At 36.2% G+C, this 24,563-nt stretch overlaps 1 protein-coding gene across 1 annotated transcript in view; it reads left to right on the top strand.

The window, feature by feature from the left end:
* The window catches only part of LOC306863145 (fibronectin type III domain-containing protein 3B-like), a 66,444-nt gene that overhangs the window by 5,194 nt on the left and 36,687 nt on the right, over positions 1-24,563 (top strand). Inside the window, exons 2-3 of the mRNA XM_079406349.1 lie at positions 6,991-7,122; positions 7,484-7,559. Coding sequence (XP_079262475.1) covers positions 7,015-7,122; positions 7,484-7,559 — 184 coding nt within the window. The 5' untranslated portion in view covers positions 6,991-7,014. The remainder of the gene's footprint in view (positions 1-6,990; positions 7,123-7,483; positions 7,560-24,563) is intronic.

The raw sequence follows: 24,563 nt of genomic DNA, 5'->3' as shown, positions 1-24,563 counted from the left end.
GCATTAATCAAAATATCTAAATGCCACTTTAGGTGCAGCATCTGTGCCACATCTGCAATGCAAATATGGATTTGTTGATACTAATTTCAGTTGATTAGTAGCATCTTTTTTTAATCTAATTCAGTTTAAGAGTTTGACAAAAGATGATGCATAGATATAAAAAAAAAAATTACGTGTGGTCAAGTATGGTGACCCATACTCGGAATTTGTGCTCTGCATTTAACCCATCCAAAGTGCGCACGCACACAGCAGTGAACACACACACACACTGTGAACACACACCCGGAGCAGTGGGCAGCCAATGCTGCGGAACCCGGGGAGCTGTTGGGGGTTCGGTGCCTTGCTCAAGGGTCTCACCTCAGTCGTGGTATTGAAGGTGGAGAAAGAGCGATGGTTATTCACTCCCCCAACCGACAATTCCTGCCGGACCTAAGACTAAGTCCGACTCTATCCATTAGGCCATGACTGCCCCATACATCTAATAAGGTTAGAAAAGTGCAAACATAATGGTAAAAATCAAATATTACTTCCTAATTTAACTGTAAAAATATTCTATAATTATCGTTATGGCTAATATCCATTTGTCATTAATGCCCCCCCACACACACACACATATTATAACTTTAGAACAGACCGAAATTTTTGATGCTGTTCATTAATAATATGAATATGTGACTTCAGATTTCAGTCTTGTGTGGTTAATTTGGACCTAAGGGCTGTTTACACCAAGGACAATAAACAAACAATATAATAATATTGGCATCGACACCAACAAATGGTAACATTCTATTTATTATAAGTTTCTTCTACTTTAAATGTGCTTCTGCTTTATAAGTGTCTTCTCTCTTTACATGTGCAATCATTTCAAAGTCGGGTGGATTTTTAATGGCTATGAATGTTTTTATTGTTCATCAGAAAGTGATTCCAATGATATGACATTATCGTCACAGCTGTGGTGTGTAAATTAGTCAAAACTTTATTAATTGTTATTAAAGGGTCTTTGCACTTTAACTTTGTAGCAATAGCCTGATAGGCGAGCTAGATTTTAGACCAGAAACCTCTCACCTAGAGCAATATACTAGACCAGACGCAAATAAAGGTCAGTCAGTTGGTTCATTATTCTGCCACACTCTTGTAATGTGTCCTCGATTTCCTGTCTGTGCCTCGTCTGGACTGTTATCGCTTCAGTTCTATTGTGGCCGAGGTTGTTGAGATATTTTTAAAGAGGTGATGTCATCTGGCTGTAAACGCTGATCAGAGTCACAGACGTGAGTCAACGTCGGGGAGATGGAAATCCTGAGCGCTCCGAGGTGAGATGGAGTAACTTTGCAGGTGAAAAAATGTGACATTTAGATTGTTTCTCATTCTCTGGGAATGTGTGTGTGCAAGCCTGAGCATGTGTTTTGTGTGTGTGATTCAGCTGATCAGGGCTGAGGGAAAGGATGGAATGAGAGAATAAAGGAGAGGAAAAAGTGATTGGTTTCTTGGTTTCCCAGCTTCCTCAGTGTTATTATGTGCCATTAGCTGGATTATAGGCCCATGCCAGACTGGGTCCACATCTGGGACTGTAAACCTGCCAGATGCAAGAACAGATTTCTAAAAAGAATTAAATCTGTCTTATGGTGGTGTGTGTGGCAGGGTGCTGTTGTTAGTGCTTGTTTGCTGTTGTGAAGATCTTTAAAGCTGAAGTGTGTACTTTTTTCTAAAGTATGTATAGTTGTGAAGAGTAAGGTTCATTCCTTGTAAACACTGGTGCTGTCAAAACATTGTCTTGTTGATTTGAGCTTCCTGACTGGCCTTTACACAGCAACACTGCAGCAGCCAGTGGTGTGAATTCGAGGTGGGACTATCTGTTGTATCAACTAATGGTTAATGAGTATTAAGGAAACCTGTAATCATTATGCTTGCAAAAATTACACCCTTCACTTTTAAATTTTACTGCGAATTTGTGCTGTAGAATGTTACTGTAAGATTCAAGTTTTTTTATTCGTCACATACACAATTATACAGAGTATAACCCGCAGTGAAATGTAAGAGTACATAGTACATAGTAGATGTGTCTTTTTAATGTGTTTAGGGAGGTTTAAGGAAGTTAAGTCTGTAAATATCTTGTGGTTTAAATGTCATCTATGTTCGAATTAGGTTAGAGTTGAACTCCGTAGTTCCAGTAATAGCCTGTAGTTATTTGTAAATTCAGACCAAAGTTGAATTTAAATTTTGTATATTTAAAACGGATAAATAAATACATTCATAAAAAATTCAATAAATTGTTGTGTGAAGTGAAGTGACATACGGCCAAGTATGGTGACCCCATACTCGGAATTCGTGCTCTAACCTCATTTAACCCATCCAACGTGCGCACACACACAGCAGTGAACACACACACGCTGCCCGGGGAGCAGTTGGGGGCTCGGTGCCTTGCTCAGGGGCACCTCAGTCGTGGTATTGAGGGTGGAGAGAGCGCTGGACATTCACTCCCCCCACCTACAATCCCTGCCGGCCCGAGACTCGAACCCGCAACCTTTGGATTACGAGTCCAACTCTCTAACCATTTGGCCACGACTTCCATATACATATATATATATATATATATATATATATATATATATATATACATACGTATACTTTATCCACATATATATATATATATATATATTAGGGCTGTCAATCGATTAAAATATTTAATCGCGATTATTCTCATGATTGTCATAACTTAATTCGTGATTAATCGCAGTTTAATCGCACATTTTTATTTGTTCTAAATGTACCTTAAATTAATACCTTTCAAGTTTTTAATACTCTAATCAACATGGGTATAGACAAATAAGGATGCTTTATGCAATATATGTTTATTATTAGTGAAACTATAGTCAACATAGAGCATGAAGAGTAGACATGTTTCAAAGTTCAGATGTTTCTCAAAGAGCTTGTCATGTCTGTTAGACACATGAAAAAAGAACATAGAAATACCAAGTTCCCATTACTTCTCTTTCTTTCTGAGCAGTTTACTTACACAAGCCTGTTTACATTTTCGCAGGACAGGGCAGCTCACTACTTCTGAACATGCAAAATGTACATTTTAGTATTTATTATTACATTTGTTTGCAATCTCTGTGCCCACATACTGTATTTTGATGCAGCCAAATTCTCAATAAAACTGTTTTCATTGATATATTTGACTGTTTCTGTTGTCAGACAACAGAATGAATATGAAATAGTAACTGAAACGCGACCCATTAAGACTACATAACCAGCTCTCCCTTTCAAGATGTAAATATGCACAAAAATCCTGGTGTATAATCGAGCTGTCGTCTGATAAAATCAAATACATAAGATAAAAATACATAAGAAAAATCAAAACACATAAGATAAAGACAGTAGCTGTGCTGTGATTTCGGCTCTACTTGCATGTAAAATTCGAGAAGCAACATAATATCTGTTTTAACTGAAAGCGCTGCTCCTCTCCGCCGCTCTCTGAACAAAGCAGACGCAGAGAAAGTGGTGTGTGTGCTCTGCGCTGTGGGAAAGAGAGATCACGCGATTGTGCAGCAGTTCTGGTGAGTCTCAGAAACTAAATAAGGTTTGGACAAATCCTAAAGATTTGTCGCTAGGCACTTTTTTTTATATATATACAGTATATATATATATATATATATATATATATATATATACTGTATATATATATACTGTATATATTAAAATTTTGTACACGTCAGTTGACTCTATACAGAATATAAACTACTGTTCAAAAGTTTGAGTTGGATTCTATTTTTCAAAGAATTCTCTTCCTCATCCAAGATTTTTGAATGGTTGTGTATCTTTCTAAAGCCTAAAAAAAAAAAAAAAATGCCACACATCATCTGATCATTTTGAAATATTATTGCTCAAAAGTTTGCTCTTTCATACCTCAGGTCTCCTTTGTTAATTTGTTTGGCTGATGTATCGTTTTTTTCCCTCAGATGTTTTGTGTCATTTGAGATCTCTGAAACTCCAGAGTACAAATATTGCTGTTTATTATAGATCTTATAGCCTTTCTTCCGAATTTGGCAAAACACAACATACCTATCCAGTTGCACTCTGATCCGTGTCCTCTGTGTTCATCAAACATCCAGGTCCCGAGATGATGATGATTGTGCTGTTTGACTGTGTGAGGGGGTGTAAGGGCGACGGGGAAGTGGTCTAGGGAATACCCCACATTGCTAGAACCTCAACCGTGCCATGAAAGGACTCTCTGTGTCTTTCCTGATTGACACTCGCTGTGACGTGGTCACAACAACATGACCCATGAAGGTAGGGGGTCTGGCCTCTTTGTGTGACACCCCCCTCTCCGCTCCCCTCGGCTCTGACATTATATGAATCTTCTCAACTTTTCTCTCAGGGGATTTAGCCCTTAAATGCCCCCCTAAACCCTACAGAAGTTCAGACTCCAGCCATCCTGAGGAATGAGGGGAATGAGGAGAGCCTGAGGGGTAAAGAGAGAGGAGGGGGAACAGGAGAAGAGAGAAGGTTTTTGGACCCCGGAGGCTTTGGCTTGTTAAGCCATAGTGTTAATGATTTTAGTTAGGCGGTAATTACAGGCCGTGGCGTAGAGCGCAGAGGAAAGGAAAACAAGCATGCTCAGAATGAGAAAGACTGCAGGATACTTCAGCAGCGCATGAAGTGAGGTTAATGTAGAGCTTCTGTCCATGTAAGTGTTAAAGGCCAGTCACAACGGACCGCTAGTTAACCACTCTTCCAAAACCTTTTCAGTCTTTTCAGTTACAGAGGTACAGACTCGTGTTTGTTTTTCTTCATTGGAATAATGATGGAAGCTAATTCAAAGAAAATAATTGTCTGAAATAGTTTGTTTTGTTGTTTTTTTTGGTTAAAGTTTAATTTTGTTTTATATTTTATTATTTTTTGTTTACTCTTGTTTTGTTTTTTAGTTTAGTTTTGTTTTGTTCTTTTTTTCAAATAAAAAAATATAGCTAATATTTCAATGTATTGAGTTGTTCCACCATTCTTTGCAGCTGATATCACCAAGACTTCTTATTTTTCAGTCTCTTGTCATCTAGAGAACATGTAAAGTAACTTTACCAACTGAAGTTAATATACTGTTTATACTGAATACATTGTATATATGTCATGATGTAGAGATTGTGGGCTGTGAGTCATTTCATGTTAACTTTCAAGGAAACAGGTTGGCTGTGGGGTGGTGTGTGTTTAGCAGTGGAAGTGAAGGCATTTATGACCCAATAAAAAGCCCCCGACCTCTATTCTGACGTCTTCCTCTCTCCTCACACGTCTACAATTTCTCACGTCTTAAAAAATTCAGAGTATGTAGGTGATTTTTTTTTTTTTGTGTGTGTTTTATTTCAGCCAGCTGAAATTATTCTAACAAAAAAGAACCACAAAATATCACACCATTTTATGAACATCCTGCCCTGGTTAAGAAACAATGTATGGACCTGAAGGTGCAACCACAGTACATTTTCAGAGTTTAAGGCATCTGTCTGTAATCTCTGTAGCTGTTATTTTTCCTGTGCTACTTCGGAACATCAGATGAATGATTTTCTTGCTCTGTGTTTGACCCCTGGGGGTGACATTTGTGTTTGGAGTTAAATGGGACAGGTTATAGCTTTTGCAGAGGAAAATGGCACCAGTCAGCTGAGGAGACATTATCATTGCTGTGCTGATCTTTCCGCCCACCTGAACTTTGGCTGTTTTTTAAAGAGTTTTAAGTGTGTCATGTGAAGCAATTCTGTGAGGTGTTCATCCGGTGTGACAAGCAATATTGCGTTTGTTTTGAGGACAGAAGTGCAATCTTTCTACATCAATCTAAACTATACAGTACTGACTTGTATTGACTTCTGTGTCTGTTTTGCAAGTGTTTTATGCTTTAGATGCTGCAGCCTACACCCTGATTTTCTGTATTACGCAAAAGTAGAATTAGTTCATTTCAAATCATAATGTGTTGAAAATAGTTCACTTGGAAGTTGAAACAGAAGGAGTTTGCGTTGTTCTTTGAACACAAAGTGGAAAATGTCCACATTCATTTTTAAGTGTCAATCTAAATGTTAAAAATTAGTTTTACAAATGCAATGAACATGCTAATTGTACGTTTGAATCGAAAACTGTCATTCACTGTTATATAGCTATAGTATAGTTGTTTTCCAGTTATGGCCAATAAATGGCAATAAATAAAAATGTAAGTTTATTACATATTAAATCTATTTTAAAATTGTAATAAATGTAAAATAAATGTTATTTAATAAAACAAAAAACACTAAAATGAATAATTTTAGTAATTTAAGAATCAAAGTATTATATATTGTACTGTATGAAACATGGATAACTATTCATTTTGAAATCTGCTGAAGACAACAATCAGTTTCACTGAAAAAAACAACAACAAATTAAACTTGTATTGTAGTAAATGACTCTTCTGGAATAGTTCTTAATGGATTAAACCCAGACAGACATAGGCCTAATATTTACATTTTCAGCAAAAAGTGCAAATAGTTATCTGTGCATAACACATTTTATTTGACTTTTTTTAACTTTATTATTTTAATTTATTTAATTTATCTTTTCTTTTTTTAGAGGCACACATTTGCTGCATGACAAAGATTCCTGTTTTGTTTTTTCTCTCAGTCTGGTCTCCTGGCTGTGGTGGAGACACTGTCAGCCTATAAATGCATTTTATATACAGATTACATCATCCTTGCACAGATTACATCATCATATAAACATCGGTGACATCATAATGATTTCATCCCGTTCCATAACCCACCAGTAGCCTTTCAGTGAGATGTGTGTGGTTCGGTGTGTATTTGCTTTGTGTGTGTGTGTGTGTGTGTATGTGTGGATATGGTTGCAGATGAGGATCTGCTTTAGTCTTCATCATTAACTGATTTCAATTGAGGCTAATTGCTCATTTAAGTAGCTTATAGAGACTGTGTTTCACCATGTAATCAGATATTATTTTAACAAAGTGGATCTCTCTCTCAGGCTGTTGCAGGGAGGGCTCCATGAATGTTCGTCACCATGATGATGATGGACCAAATGCTGGACCTCTCGCTTCCATTGAGCAACGAGGTTCCCATGATGCACCACATGATCAATGGCGATGCACCACAGCAGGTGAGTTTGTAAAGTCAGACCTCATTTATCAACAGCCTCTCCTTTTAAAAGCCAGAAATATTCCTCCAAGCTACAGCAACTCTTTAGCTTAGGCCAGGGTTCCTCAAATCTATCCCTGAAGGGCCAATGTGCTGCAGAGTTTAGCTCCAACCCTGATCAAACTCACCTATCTGTGATTTTCTCATGATCCTGAAGACGTTGATTGGCATGCTCAGGTGTGTTTGATTAGGGTTAGAGCTAAACTCTGCAGGAAAGTGGATCTCGTGGGCCAGATTTGAGGATCCCTGGCTTAGGCTAAAGACCTAGAATTGCCCCTTGTTCGACATAATGAACATGTGTGACATCTGCTCTTGTTTTACAGGTGATCCTGGTCCAGGTGAACCCAGGTGAGACGTTCACCATCCGCACGGAAGACGGGGCTTTGCAATGCATCCAAGGTTTGTCCAATGAAGATCTTCATATTGCTCTTGCTAAATGTTACCCTTCAAATCTGTGAGTGAACCAGGTGTTTTCTCCAGTTTATAATGCCATTTTAAGTCTATTTTACATTTAGTTTGTTTGTTTGTTTGTTTGGTATAAAGACATGAAGATGTTTGTTTGGCATGTTTCTCAAGACTGTTTCTGAATTCAAGCACACTCAGAAACATAGCCTAGAGTATGATTTGCATCGTTGGCAATTGGTATGAATCCAGAAACCGAGACAAATCTGCAATCTGGCATAACTTAAGTATAATTAACCTTTTATTGCGTTATTTTTGCTTGTCTTTGCTGATGTTCCTCACTACCTGCAACTTCACATCTCTAGAAATCTAGAAATCTGCATACATTTTGCAACTCTTCTAGAACTAATAAAACCACAATTTTGTAAAAGTAATATTTCTATTTAGTTATAATTTTAATAATGATATACTTATATTGGGTTACACTTGATTTTAAGGTGCCCATGTTATTATAGCATTAAGATTAGGAATAGGCTTCAGAGTTAGTAGCGTGTTATTATGGAAAATGTACTATTATTACTACAGTTAGTACATGTAACAAGTAGGCTACACAAGTACTTGCACTGATATATATATATATATATATATGCATATGTATATATATATATATATATATATATATATATATATATATATATATATATATATATATATATATATAAATAAATACTGTGTGTATATACTGTATATATATTCAAAACATTTGCTCAGATTGTGCTGCCATCCAAACAAGAACAGCAAATCAGAAGATTGTTTTTTTTTTATCACATTTTAAATCACAATTGCAATTTTTATCAGACAAATCCCAAGTAGTTTTTACCCTCCAAATTGTGCAGCCCTAAAATGTTCTACATAATAATTATTTGCAAACCTCTAGGGCAGTGGTCGGCAACAGGCGGCCCTCGGGCCAAAAGCAATAATATCTGGCTACGGGCACGCTATTTAGTGGCGGGTTCTGAAATAGATCTGTCATGACAGCAACAGTTACTCACAATCAGAGTAGGCTATGTGAGTGCGAGTGGAGCGGTGTGATTTTGAATGGAGCGAGGAGCAGATTTTTTTAAAAGTCGGAGTGTCGTGGAAAAAGTCGCAATAGGCTTTTTAAATTTTTTATTCAGTGGCGGAAACGGGCTTCCATAGAACTGTGATATTTCAAACATACGCCGCATACATACCGCAGAGTGGAGCGGGAGCGGAGTGATTATTAAATGCGCGGAGGGGAAATTGTTGACGCTCCACTCCGCTCACATACTCTGATCAGACACCGCCACACAAATGTGGCTTTTTATTAATGACTGTCGCTGGATTTTACACAGAGTAACAGCTCACTACCAGTTACAAAATAAACTGTAACAGTCAGTCACAGGCAATTCTGGTTGCACTTTTCATCAATTAATATCTTAAATTATCCTTCGACTATGTTCTGGCCCACCATCTAGTGGTGAAATTATTTTTTGGCCCGATGCCAAACTTACTTGCCGACCCCTGCTCTAGGGGATCTAGGTCATGTGATGATGCTACAAAACCATTTCTAACCCTCTTGTGTGTTTGGCCAGTGGAGAGGCATTCGGTCACTGAATCCCTACACTAAATTACATCTGACCTCACAATGTCTTTTTAACTTAATAAAGGCCACCGAATTCCCTCAGTAAAAGTTTTGCAAATGTATGTAAGAGATTAAAAGCAGAGTCACAGTAGCCCAGACCACAGGATACTGGATCTGACCGTCTGAGTGCTCACATCACTGTTTACACAGCTAAGAGGAGCTGCAATGACTGTTTAATTCAATTTGTCCAATGAGAATAGCAGAATCAGCAGCGGAGGGCTGTTTGGTTTATGCTAGAGACGGAGCTGGCAGCTGGCCGACAGAGAGAATGTAGACAGAGAAAGAGAGTCTGTACCTCACAGGTGTGGAGAAGATGCAGTTGAAGGCCACGGTAATGTTCTGGCATGTTCGGGATAAGAACTTTGTTTAATTTTCTAATGTCTTTGCCAGCTGTACTGAATAAGCTAAGTCTCCTGTTATTCTTTGATGTCAACTTTGCATTTTTGCAAACAATTTGCTGATAAATGTTTTTCCAGGGCTGGGCAGTGTACTGTTGGCTTATCTTTATTAAAACAGTTCTGTAAAGAGGTGCTACATACTATGTCTGTAATTCAGAGCCCCTTTAGCATTTGAGATTGTCTAAAAGTGCTAAATGAAGCTCTGTGGACATTTTTCATGCGGGATCTGATTCCATAAATCACAGTAATTGCCTTTTTTTTTTGTGACATTTCTGACTGCTTACTGTTGCTAGTTGTTAGGTTGTCTGAATGACAAGTCGACAAATTGGACTTAAGAAAGCTCTGTGTACTGTAATTAGGCCTGATTTAAAGGAACAGTTCACAATGATCATAACAGTCCTCATTTTCTCACCCTTATGTATGGAAGCTCATTTCTGCCACTGAATAAAAAAGGTAATTGCGACTTTTTATCTCACAGACATTTTTCACAGAATTGCATGATATACTTTTTTTCTCAGAATTGTGAGATATAAACCCACAGTCCATTGCAGTTGTGTTATAAAGTCAGAATTTCAAGATATAGCTAAAGTCAGAATTACTGGATGTAAACTTGCAATTCTGACTTTTTCCCTCAGAATTGCGTTTATATCCTGCAATTCTGATGTTATATCTTGCGATTGCAAGTTTATATCATGCAATTCTGAGAAAAAAAAAAGAATTGCGAGTTTATATCTTGCAGTACTTACTTTTTTCTTGCATTTTGGAGTTTATATCGCGCAATTCTGACTTTTCTTCTCAGAATGGCAAGTTAAGTCAGAATTGTAAGATTTTTTTTCTTCCCTTTATAACTCGCAATTGCGAGTTTATATCACACAATTCTGAGCAAAAATTCTGAATTGCAAATTTATATCATGTAGTTCTGAGAAAAAAGTCAGAATTGTGAGAGAAAAACTTGCAATTACTTTTTTTTTTTTATTGTGACGGGAACTTTTTTTTTAAGTGTTTTTCAAAGAAGTCCTATGCTTGTCAAAGCTACATTTATTTAATCAAAGATACAGTCAAAACAGTAACATTGTGAATATTTATTACAGTTTAAAATAATTTTCTGTTGTAATATATTTTAACATTATTTATTCATTCCGATATACTTTGAAAGAGAAGATGCTTTGAAAAGTAGTGTAATATACAATATTTATAAGTAAATAGCTTTTATTTTAGTGGCCAATTATGCAAAGAGTGTCTGGACTGTATTAATTAGACTGAGTAATCCAGTTTTATGAGCTATAGCTTTTATGTTGTTTTTTGTGAAGCTGTTTGTGTGGAAAGAACCAGAGTTTTTCAGTGGAACTGCACAGGCCAAGAGGAAAAGCAGCATGTGGGGTTTGCTTTCCAGTCCTGCTGAGGTTTATGAAGCAGAAACACATCTAAATTCAACTTCCTCCTCCTCTTAATCACCTTTCCTGCCAGGCGTAGGGCTTCTGATGGACGTCTGCAGGATTGACACTGATGCAGTCCTTTCCGAGCGACGGTCAATAGAATTGTGAGGTGTTACAAAAATATGTTCCGCTACTCAGATCCGTCACTTTGCATTAGTCCGTGTCCTTACAGGCATACTATTTATTCTCTCTCATCAGGAGGCCTGTAAAATACACACACATGCATGCATTCCAGACTAATGACCCTTTTTCGCTCTCCTCCAATTTATTTATTTGCTTTTTGAGTAAGTTCACCTGATTTTCTTTTTAAAACGCTCTCTGCGTCCTTGTATTCCAGCGCTATCTCTTCCCTTCACTCCTTTTTTCTGGACTGAGTAAATATGTTTCCTGTTGATGTGGCTCTGAACCCCCCTTTCCTTCACCTCCGAGAAACAGAACTCCAAAATGCATATGTCTAATATTAGTGGCAACGGTTTTGAAAAACTATGTGCAAAAAATGTGTCTCCCTTCTGACAGTCGAGAGCGCAAGAGGCCTTGGGCAGACATTTAGAAGCGAAGGAAAACTTCTAAAAGAATGTGTACATGTGGAGATCAGGCACCGCTAACACATCACACCTGGCCCAGCACTCTTTGCAGGTTAACCCTGTGCAGACAGCAGTCGCCTGTGGCCTCAGGGGAGACAAAATATGGACGCAGTCTTGGGGGGAGTGAGTTGCGCTGAGCTTTTGATCTTGCTGTGGGACATGCTGGTGTTGATGAACGTCACATTGCTTGCTTATGTTAAAGCATCATAAAACACTGTATCTGGCTCATCTCTGTTTTGGAGCTTTCTACAGGACCTGAGTGGAATATCCAGAATTCCCTTAATGGAACGACTGACCAAATTAGTCCGTCTTTCATTAAATTGATCAAAAGTGACAGTAAAGGCATTTATAATATTTCAAATGATGTTTCAAATAATTGCTGTTCTTTTGAACTTTATATTCATCAAAGAGTCCTGAAGAAAAAGCATCATGGTTTTCCACAAAATAGAAATCGGCACTTCTGTTTTCAACTTTTGTAATAAGAAATGTTTCTTGAGCAGCAAATCAGCATATTAGAATGGTTTCTGAAGGATCATGTGACATTGACTGGAGTAATGGCTGCTAAAAATTAAGCTTTGCCATTCAAAAAAAAAGATTTTACCATGGTACCATGTCTAAGAAGTTGGGTAAACTTCTACAGCGGTAAACGGAAACTACAACAAATGTAATTCTGCATTCCCATTGGCTCTAATAGCAAAATAATAATCCATGCTAGCGTTTTTGATTTTCCAAAAGAGACAAAAATGTTGAGAGATTGACTATATTGGTCAAGCGAGAGAAAGCCGTTGTATTAGAAACACTTATGCAGCAGCGTGAACTTGTTTTCTGTAATTTAATGCTAAGGTAATATAACAAAGTATATATTTTTTTAAATAAAAATATAACAATGTTGTAGGTTAACAATGTTTATCACTGTGGAAACATTACATCATAGTCTGTGAAAAAGGGTCCATTATACTATCATAATAGTAGTAATAATAATGTCCAGAATAAGAGCAGCAGAATACTCTATATAGAGAAATAACTTTCTACACTTGCACTCAAACAAGAGTCCCACACACAGAGTGAGTTATATATGTGCAGAGATGCATATACATGCTAAGAGACATTGACGCCTCCCACAGTAGCCTGAGCGAAGCAGAAAAAGCAAAAAGCAGGAGTTCCAGGAACAGATGGTGGTTAGTTTTATTTTTAAAAAATGCAGTTTATTTCAAACTCAGTAACTCAAGTTCAGGTTATTTTGCTCTCTCCTTCTTGCTCTTTGTTGTTCCTGTTTTTTGTTGCACTGTTTTCCTTTTTGGTGTTTTTTTTTTTTTCTTTCCCGCGTTTAGTGTGTGACCGTTCTCATCTGGTCTGCGCTCTTTCCTGGTGGAGGAAACCCCCTCTGCCGCACAGATGATCATAGCAGAGCTTCAATTCCATTCCTCTGACTCACTCTGCTGAGGAACAGTGGATTTTTGTGTGCATCATGGAACGGGCAGAGAGAGCGGTCTGAGGAAAAGGGCAGCGTTGTGTCTCAGTCACGTCCTTTTGGTGGCGTGCTCGCTGTGTGTGTCCATGAATGTGCCAATCTTTTCTAAATCTATTGGCACCCTTGATACTTTTTTGAAAGGCCTTTTTGAGCGAAAGCTCTCAGAGGAAAACTTTGTTGCTCAGAGGTTGCTCTTTCGTGGCTTAGGAGACATAAAGTCAGCATGGAATTAAAATTGATCCTGTTTATTTTTCTTATAAACGTGCCTAGTCTTATTGTGCATGAATCATTGGTGCATGTTATTTCAAAGGAAAAAATCTTTGTAACTTTTCTTCAAAATTCTTCTGCTTCTGAAATGACTTGCTTTCTCGGTTGACATCATCTAACCCTCTTATATTTAAACCCTGATCATGACCGATCAGTTCCTAATTGATAAGATCAAGTCCCACCCTACTTTTTCTTCCTGATTGGATATCCTGTTTTATCTAGAAATGAGTCTCATTCTAAAAGTAGAATGGTTTGCGAATTCTTAGTTTTTCTTTGAAGTTTTAGCTTACAGATATTTCACTTCAAATTACTTGGTATGCAAATAGAAACAAATGAGGTTTTTAACAGATTAGGAAGGCTGTGATTCATTTGAATAATTATATGCACTGCAGGATTTGTGGTAACAAAGGAAATGCAATATCTGATGCTTTTTTGTAAATGCCACCAACTGTCAGAGACTAAATTTTCATTTTCATTCAGACCGTCTGCTGTTTTTGTTTTGTGCCGATGTTTTATGTGGTGAAGTCAGACCATTCTGTCTTTTGCTTCAAATTTCGAAATCATATAATCTTATTTGGAAACCGCTTGGTTGGACGTCTCCTTTTGGACTAGTTGGTGTATAGGACAAACAGTTGAGCTATTAACGAGATCTCAATTGTGATTAATCTTTCATACTGCTTTGCTGCTTGTTTCGTTTAAAAGTTTTCGTATACTAATTTCCTGGTTTTCAACCTACTGCCACCACATTCTCCAGAACATTACACAGTGGAGCATTCCACCAGTTTTTTTTCCCTCCTCTCTCTTTCTCATTTCTCTTAGTCTTTGTCCGTTCTTTTTTGGTGACATACTATTTTCAGCTACCGCTGTGTCCTGCAACAGGCTTTCTGTGTGCCTTCATGGGGCAGTGGTTTGGTAATCGTAGTCTCAAGTTCCAGGATAACAAGGGCACGCATAAAAACAAACCCAGCAGATTGACACCTTCGGTCCCTGCCAGCTCTCTGGCACAGTTTGCACTGCCCGGCCCGAACAGGATGAGTGTGCACTTCATGAGAGTGAACTCCATAACCCTCCTCTGGTTTACTAACCTGTGCAAACCCACATCACCGATTTAATCTGAGTGTTCTTAAAGGGACAGTTCACTCAAAAATGAAAGTTCTGTTATTATTTACTCACCCTCATGACTTCTGTGGAACAAAAAAGTGAATATTTTTGAAGAATGTACTCAAAGATATCATATGATTTCAAAAACCTTGAAATATAGTGCATAAGTCATATTGGTCACTTATGATGCTTACACAGTGCTTTTGTGTCCTTTTTTAAGCTTGACGGAACCAGTCTCCAATTACCTTGATTATATTGCAAACAATGGGCAGAATATTTTTCAGAAATGTACTTTTTGTGCTCCACAGAAGAAAAACTTGTACAGTTTTACATTTTTGGGCAGACTGCCCCTTTAAAAGCAACTCTTTGTGTCGGTTTGTATTTTTTTTTCATCTTTATCTGCTAAATTTAATCCTGGGATATATTTAAATTAAGGAGCCACACTGAGCCTGATCTCCATCTGCAGTAACTTGAGCACAGTTTGGGCTTTTTAAGGAATTTTTTAGATAGACAATGGCACCATTTATGAACGTGACAGGCTTCATCCAGACATAGCTAATCCAAGAGTCTCTCTCTCTCTCTCCCTCTGTCTGTCTTCCTCTCTCGCCCTCTCTATCTCTGTTGAGTCTGAACTGTAGATCATGTCAGAGCAAAGGAAACTCCTTTCTGAGCATAGAGCATGTTAGAGCAGGTCTGCCATGGTAGTCTCCCCTTTTACCTCTTTTTTTCCCCTCTTGCTCTACAGCATTGGTCGGCAACAGGCGGCCCGGGGACCAAAAGTGGCCCGCCAGCAATAATATCTGGCCCGTGCCCATAGCCAGATTATTTTGATAGCGGCTGGTTCTGAAATAGATCTGTCATGACAGCAACAGTTACTCACAATCAGAGTAGGCTATGTGAGCGCGAGTGGAGCGGTGTAAATTTGAATGGAGTGAAGAGCAGATTTTTTTAAAAGTCGGAGTGTCGTGGTTTTCACTCGCTCCAAGAGCGCTCCATCACCACTCCATCACGAGTACAATTCATGCCAACGACCCATAATATAACTGCATATTAAGCAAGGATTCACATGTTAAACATATTTAGCTAGCTAGATAGAAAATAATCACTCAAATCGGAAAGAATGTGAAGGCTATGATGACTGCAGTGGACATGAGCGGGAAGTTATAGTTCTCAAGGAATTTATTTGTTCCTTCTGAATATTTTCAGCTGATAGCTGACTTTTTTTTTCTCAGAATTGCGTGATATAAACTTGCAATTTCAAGTTAAAAAGTCATAATTCTGAGATATAAACTCGCAATTCTGAGGACATATCAGTCTTTTTCCCCCCTCAAAACTTTAACTCGCAATTCTGACTTTAGAACTCGCAATTGCGAGTTTATATCTCACATTTCGGTGGAAAAAAAGGTCAGAATTGCGAGGGAAAAAAAGTCAGAATTACGAGTTTATATTTCACAATTCTGTGAAAAAGAAAAAAAAAAGTCATAAAAAGTCGCAATAACCTTTTTTTTTTTTTTTTTTTTTTTAATCAGTGGCGGAAACGGGCTTCCATAGAAGTGTGATATTTCAAACATACTGATATACTTTAGACGTAGAGCGGGGTTTCTGATATCAGTGAGCGCGAAGTGATCATTAAAAGCTTGGAGCGCGGAGGGGAAATTGTTGACGCTCCACTCCGCTCACATACTCTGATCAGACACCGCTCCCATTGGCTTTTTATTAATGACTGTCGCAGGATTTTACACAGAGTGTACAAAATACACTGTAACAGTTAGTCACAGGCAATTCTGGTTGCATTTTTCATCAATTAATATCTTAAATTATCCTTTGACTATATTCTGGCCTGCTATCTAGTGGTGAAATAATTTTTTTGGCCCGATGCCAAACTTACTTGCCGACCCCTGCTCTACAGTATTTCTTCTGCACCTTTATATTTGTGTATACCTAGTGTGCTTAAAATCAACATGACGTCAAAATTCACCCGAATGGCCTTCTTAAAACACATTCCTGGTCATCAGTGAACATTCTTCCAAAGAACTACAACTTTTTTTTTTTGTTAATTGAAATGAAGATGAAATAAAATATAAATATTAGATGAAAAACCTAAATCAGAAATGTTGCCTTAGAAACTAACTGAAATAAAATCAGTTAAACTTTTTAAAATTTAGGTTGAAGTACTAAAATTACTGAAATTTAAAACTGAAAAAGTAAATAAAGCTAAATAGAAATTTTTAAAAATAAAAATACCAAAAGCACTTGCGTCCGTGCACTTTTGCGTCCATTCATTTTTCATTTTTTACCCCAGACGAAAAACATGACAAAAGAATGGTTATAGTATTTTAACTGCTATGCTGAAAACCAAAATTGAAATTAGAACCATAAACACAAAATTCTTCACGAAAAGGTAAAATGTTGACTTCTTTTCAGATATTTGTTTATGAATTTTTGTACTTTTAATAAACATTTGAAAAATGCACAAATTATTATAGAAAAATGTTGATTTTAACAGGATTTCTTTGGCCAAATTTAGTAATGCTTCTCAGTTGAAAGCAATACGTTGAAAGCTTTGCACGTTCAGTGGAGAACTAGAGTCTTTGGAACAATGCAGAGACTTAATAAAAATGTTTTTTAAAATAGACATAGGCAGAATCCTGGGAACTTTATCGTCATTCAATTATATACTGGGATATAATTTTGTCAATTTTGTGTGCCATCTGGGTCACGGTATCGTAGAGGACCATGCATGGCATGTACCTTACATCGTGTTCGAGCGCTACACAGTTTAATATATGGGGTAAAAATAGAAATATATAAAGTTGTAATCTGATACAGGCAGGCCGGTTCCTGAATCACTGAGGGTGCTTCTGAAATCAGTGACTGTACTCTAGTCTTAATATACATGTTGACATATTTTTGCCCTGTTAATTAATGCCGCATTTATATGCAGATGTCAGTCCCGAAACATTGCAGCGTGCAGCTGTCACTGGTCCAACAGCAATAAATCTCTTATTTATATCATGTTACACTTTGTTTGTTATAATGAGAGTCTCCTGGGGCCTGTTTCATAAAACAAGTTTACCAAATAAACCAGGCTTATTTTAGTTAGTTATTTTGAACCAAATCAGATGACAATAAGTCAGACTAACTGAAATAATCCTGGCTTCCCAAACAGCAAGCAGTGTCGGCCCAGATCCGGCCCACATCTGACCTGCATGGATTTCACACGGGCCAGATGTGGGCTGGATCTGGGCCAAAACTATGCAGCAGCTGTCTGGGTTATTTGGTAAACTTGTTTTATGAAACAGGCCCCCGATTGTGCAGCACTGAACAAAACTGTGTCTTGATTACATCATCCTTGCACAGATTACATCATCATATAAACATTGGTGACATCATAATGATTTCATCCCGTTCCATAACCTCACCTTTCAGTGAGATGTGTGTGGTTCGGTGTCTTGATTCTAACTTAAAAGCATGGCCACTCAGGAAATCAACAGAAAATGTCAGTCATCCTATTTCTAGCTTTAACCAAAGTCCCTTTGCTTTAACTGGCCTTCTCTTGCTTTTTCGTTTCATTCCCTCTAGCACTCCCGTAGAACTTGCCCAAGATACAGTTATTTGCAAAGAAATATGTAATGAGTATTTCATACATGTTTTTAGGCATGAAAAATGATTAAGATCATAAAAATATCGAAGCTAAAGGTTTTTATAAAGCAGTTATGGTAGTAGCGCGAGAGGGCGCTAGTGTCTGTATAGAGATGCTAAAAAAGGTAGAAATTAAATTTAGCATTTAGCCTATATACATTAAAAAACAAACTTCATATCATTTTTATGATACCATTAAAGAAGAAACCGCATTTTCCGTATTTCATTTCTGGGTTAAAAAATTAAAAATGAATGGACGCAAAAGTACACAGACCCACTTGATTGAAATAAAATAAAATAAAATAGAAATAGATTAAATAAAAAATATTAAAGAATTTAAACTTTTTTTTTCATTTCTGATTTTCATTGAAGTTGAAGTACTAAAATTACTTAAATTAAAACTGAAATAATAATAAATGGAAAATTTAAATATATAAAATATTTAACTAATCAAACTAAAGCACATGATTGAAATATAGTTAATTAAAATAAAATAGAATATAAATATTAGATTAAAAAGTTAGTTTTCTTTCAGCTAGTTGCCAAGTTTCTCATATTAATTTAAGTTAAAGTACAATTACTGAAATTAAAACTGAAATAAAAATAGAGAGCTAAATGGAAATATTAAAAAACAAAAAAATGACACAAGCATGTGATTGAAATAAAGCTGAAATAAAGTATCAGTATTATATTTAAGAAACGTACATATAATTGGTTTTTCTGTTTGTTTGTTTTTTGTTTAGTTAAAATACTAAAATTACTGAAATTAAAACCAAAAAAATACAGAACACTATATAGAAATATTTAAACCAAAAAACAAAAAAGCACAAAATTACTAAAACTTAAACTAAATTTATAATGCTAATTGAAAATATAAAACTAAATGCTTATTCAACATATTAATAAATACTTTAATAGTATGTTAATAATAATAATAATAATAATAATAATAAAATAACACTGCCAAAGAAAAAAAACTATTTTTAATTAGTGAATGTTGTTTACTAATTGTATTTACATCTTAGATCACTCCCTAGTATGTACAAGAGTCAACCAAACAAGCCAAACTCTAGCATCAAACAGACTCAGATCTGTACCAGAAGCTCTAATGTTAAAATTGACTGAGAAACCCCTATGTTGAGAATGGCAGAGCTACGGCATACGCTGATCAGGTGTGCAGGGCTGGAGAGGAGCTGGAGAAGGTCAGGTCTGCCTCCTACATACTTTTCCTTTCCCATTCACTAGGGAATCACCCTACACAAGAGTCCCTTCAGCCCCAGCGAGGTCAAAGCGTGTCTCTGAGCCAGCTACTGAAATCATTGGCCAGTAGCTATAAATCAGAGGCGCGTCTTTATCGTTGCGTGATTCACTCGAGCTTCCGTTTCTTTTGGTTTTTTTCACGGATGTTGGGTGGGGAGAGGGTAAAGTTCTCACCCTGTTAACTCAGGATGGGAAGCATGGAAATGAAAACAATGCCTTGAAACTCCAGAGATGGCCTGGCATGATAGTGACACCATGGTCTCATTTTCTGAATGGGCTTTTATCAATGACATTGGGAGTAATTCAGGTCATTCCTCGGACTAATCAGCTGCTGAGAGGGGGAACGGCTGGAGGGTAGCCGTGAAGTAGTCTCATTTCCCTAGAGGGCTGTTTGCGTAACGCTCTCCACGCAAGAGCTGAATGAGTCCGCAGACGATTTTTATTGCACATCCTGAAAGCCAACACCCTCCCTCCCCAAACATGCTGGGAATTCACAACCAAGCGCTACATATCCACAGGGCTCACCGTTCCCAAGGCAGGGTGGATCTCCAGACAGACTGTTTGGAATATTGCAGTTTTTGGGCCATTTTGTTTTAGCTCTGAAAGGTGGGCTTTGTCTTAGATTCAGTTGAATCGACAGCTCACTGCCAAATCCCATACTACATTCATCTGTGGCCAATATCTTGGCTTTCATCTGCTTGCTACATCTTTTCTTGCGTCTTTTAAGTCTTTTCTTTTTATCTAATACATTTTTTAAAATGTTATAAAATATATTGAAATTAAATGGTAAATTTTAAAATATGTAAAAAACAAATAATAATAATTATTATTTCTTTCTTTCTTTCTAGAACTTGCATTTCAATCAAACATTTCAAATTATTTATGTGGAGAAAAAAAGTATTTTATTTGATTTTTGTTTTTTTCTGCCAGTGGTTACATTTTAGCAAACCATTTTTAATAATGTCAATTTTAAAAATAAAGTTCTAAAAAATATTGTCAATTTCAAATTTATTTATTTTATTTTTTCTAGCACTTGCATTTCAGTAAAACATTTCAAATTATTTATGTGGAGAAAAAAGCTTATTTTTCTACCAGCAGTTACATTTGAGTACTTTTAATGTCTGTTTATATATATATATATATATATATATATATATATATATATATATATATATATATATATATATATATATATATATATATATATATATATATATATATATTGTCAATTTTGAATATATTACATTTTTAATTTTATATTTCTTTTCACATTTCAGTAAAACATTTAAAACATTAAAACTGTTTATACATTATAACATATATTGGAAATTAATTTATTTATGTATTTATTCTGTCAGGACTCAGTATGCCATTTCAAAATCAACCATGTTTTTTTATAAATATATTATTTTAAATATTTTATTATTTATTTATTTATTTATTATTATTATTATTGTTAACTGTTAAACAAGCTAAATATGAAATTTTGTCTGTTACCAGATAGCAGAATGTCAGCAAATGAAAAAAGTCTGTCAGTAATTGCCACAGATCACTCATAATTTATTTATTTTTTTTCTTTAGTTTTATTGTCCGCCTGCCCCGAAAGAGTGTGTCTCAAGGCAGTCCGTCAAGAATACTGCAATAACTTTCATTAATGCGAATACAAACATTTCATAGTAAATATTTGAGACTGGTATACAGCTCACCCTGTGATTCGAGCCTGTGTAAATGCAGAGGTGAAAGCATAGCTCTACTGTCTGTTATTTAACAGTGTTTGGAGTTCACCAGAGGTGAGTTACAACTAAATGACCTTTGCATTATATTTTGTTATGATTATGGCTCAAGATGCCTTTTTTCTGTATCAGAGTTTAGCTGAGGGACTATATAATGGTGCTTGAATTAGGATAGATTGTGTGTAGGGAAATAATTGAATGCCTCCAGGGTCTGCGAAACACAAATACGTCCCCTTGATCTTGATCTGTTGGATAAACACTTCGGCTCCCTGGGCTGTGAATTTTCCTTGTTGGATGGTGAGAGACAGATAGTGTTTACAGCAAGAACAATGGGCCGTGCAATCACAGAAACATGAAAACACACACACACTGCATGTACTGAGAGACACAATCCCTCTCCAGAGAAAATTACCATCTCCTATATACATAATCAGATTGACTGCAAGTCTGGAATTCTGCTGTTTCATCTGGTTGAAAGGAAAAACAGAAGAAATTCTGATGGATGGGTCACATTATAGTGTGTCTTTCAACGTTTGTCCAATTTTTGGATGTTTTTCTGAATTGATGAATTGGTATGGTGCAGCTGAATGCTGTGTTCTTCATATGGGTTGTTTTTTATGTACTCGAATGTTGCTCTTTCATAGCTTAGAAGATATCTATTGGTATAATTTTTTGGGATTTGGGATTTGTTCTGAATGACCTTTTTGAAGTGTTTAGATTAAGAATTTGTGTCCTGCAGTGGTGGATGAAAAAAAAAAAACTGCCAAAAAATCTGCTAGATTTATTTAGAGGGAAGGCCCAGAATATCATAAAGACTGTCATTTACTCTCCCTCATGTCATTCCAAACTCTGTGACGATTAGATTTTATGAGAATGTTGGGAACCAAACCGTTTTGACTTCCATTGTATTTTTTGTCTATATGCAAGTCAATGGGAACCAAAACCAACTTTCTTCAGAATATCTTCTTTTGTGGTCTGCAGAAGAAATAAAGGCATGCAACTTAACAATGGCATGAGGATGAGTAAATAATGAACTTTCATTTTTGGGTGGACTGTCACTTGAATGTCGGGCTTTTTCGACTTGACAGAGAGTGATCTAGAGCCACAAAACTAGCAACCATCTATAACACCCAAGTTTTGGACTGGCCTTACACACATTCACTGCAGAAAATTAAAAAGTAGTTGAATTGTCAATGTTTTCTCGCTTGCTCAACTTGTTTGTGTAGTTCTTGACAAAGTGCGACTACAGAGCTATTATTAATTATTTAGAATTTTTTGTTTTACTTCATTTTATTATTTATTAATTATTTTATTTATTTATTAATATTTGTTAATTAGTTTATCATTTTAAATTGACATTTTTAATAATTAGATTTGTATTATTTTATGTATTCACATTTGTTATTAATATAATAATTTATTTTTAGGATTTGACAAAGTGCAGCTGCAGAGCTATTAAAATGTGGAGAGCATAGATTAATTATTTTGAATTTAGGATTAAAAAAATATATATATTATTGACTTTATTTATTAATAATTTTATTATTTTAAACTTTATTCAAATTTGTTATTAATATTATCTTCATTTTTGGAATGTTCTCATAAAATGTAATCTATTATTTTAGTAATATATAATAATTATTAGTTTTTTAATTTTCAGTTTAGATTTACATGAGTTTAGATTTTAGTGATTTGTTGTATTTTCTTTAAAAAATCTCTTTGTTTAGCTTATAATATATCATTTTATACATTTTTCAACTTTTACCTAAAGTTAAAATAAAATGTATTTAGTTGCCAAAGCAACATTTCTCATTTTCATTTAAAAAAGTTTACGTTTTTCATCCAATATTTATATTTTATTTTATTTCAGCTTTATTTTAATTAAAAGCTTTTTTTTATAGTTTTATGATTTTTTTACTTTATTTGATCATTTATTTTAAAAAAAGGATATGTATTCATTATCATTAAATTTACATTGTTTTAATTATTTGAATTGTATTATTTAATCTATTCATATTTGTTATTAATGTTTTTTAGGGATTTGTATTTGGGTTTTTTTGATTGAAAATGTCATTATCTGAGCAGTTTAAGAGTTTTGAAATCTCTTCTGAGGAACAACAGGGTTGTTTTCTTAGTTTGAGGAGTATACCACCTCACTAAAAGACTCCATCTGCTATCCATGTATTTTTATTGTTGTCTAGGAGAAACATAGATGTTAAAGTGATCTCAACTGTGATTTTTCTCTCCTACAGTGTCCTTCACGCACGCACACACACCCTCCCAATCTCGCTCTCTTGCTCAAAAACACAGATCAGATTTGCAAACCCTTGCAGAAAAAGCAATTCCTTTCTTTGCCCAGTGGCCCTCAGATTGATGCAAGACATTCTTTCCAGAAGCATCCCTTTCTTTTGCTCCTTTTCTGCTTGTCGTCTCCCTGTCTGGCCAAGCTAGCCCTTCGAAGTGAATTAGTGGATCTTACTTAGGAACTGATAGTTTGTGGAAGACTGAACTTCCGTTTTGTTCCTCTGCAATCTATGTATATGTACACGAATGTGCTGTCAATCACGGCTTCGCTAAAAAGAACGAAACCCAAAACGCCACTTGGCAGCTTTTCCTCGAGGGTTTATCTGGAGTAAAGGCTATAAAAAAAAACACACGCATGAGGACGTTCACTCGCACACACTTTGGTGGTGTGTCAGCGGCCCCCAGCAGGACTGAGTGGACTTTATGAAGTTCCCAGCAGGCCATGCAGTGGGGGAGAGAGCTTCTCTCTGAAGCACAAAGAGGGGTTTGTTCTGCTGAAGAGGCTCTCTGCCTCGACAGCCTCCTCAGAAGCTTGGCAATCCAGCAGATTTACCCCCGTTTCCTACATCCACCTCTGTCCATCTCTCGATGCTTTTTAAACATTTACTATTGCTCATGCTTCTGCTTAGAGGATGATAAATAGACTAAAAAATTCTTATGGACCAGAATCATAGAGACTTTAGGTTTGGCTCTTTTTACTTAAAGCTATTAAGCATCCACCCTAGCAGCATTATAGCACTCTCTCATGACACCCTAACACAGGGGTGTCCAATCCTGCTTCTGGAGGGCAATTGTCCTGCAGAGTTTTGCTCCAACCCCAATTAAACGCAGCTTATGAAGGTCTTACTAGGTAAACTAGAAACGCCCAAGCAGGTGTGTTGAGGTAAGTGGGAGCTAAACTCTTCAGGATGGTGGCCCTTCAGGACTGAGTTTGGACACCCCTGCCCTAGCATCACACAAATCTCTGCTGCCACCAAGATGCTACTGTCGGTCATGGATCACGGAAAGTGAAACTTAAATCTGTTGCAGGGGTGGTTGGATTTATTCTCAAGTTAGAAATATTTATTAAAATCTTCTTTCTTTTCACATTCTTATTTACTGTATTCTTATTACAGTATTATACAGTATAAGTTTTTTCA

Source organism: Barbus barbus, assembly GCF_936440315.1.
Source record: "Barbus barbus genome assembly, chromosome: 44".
NCBI classification, from domain to species: Eukaryota; Metazoa; Chordata; class Actinopteri; order Cypriniformes; family Cyprinidae; genus Barbus; species Barbus barbus.
The sequence above is the reverse complement of the archived record's forward strand: the minus strand, read 5'-3'. Positions and strand labels throughout refer to the sequence as shown.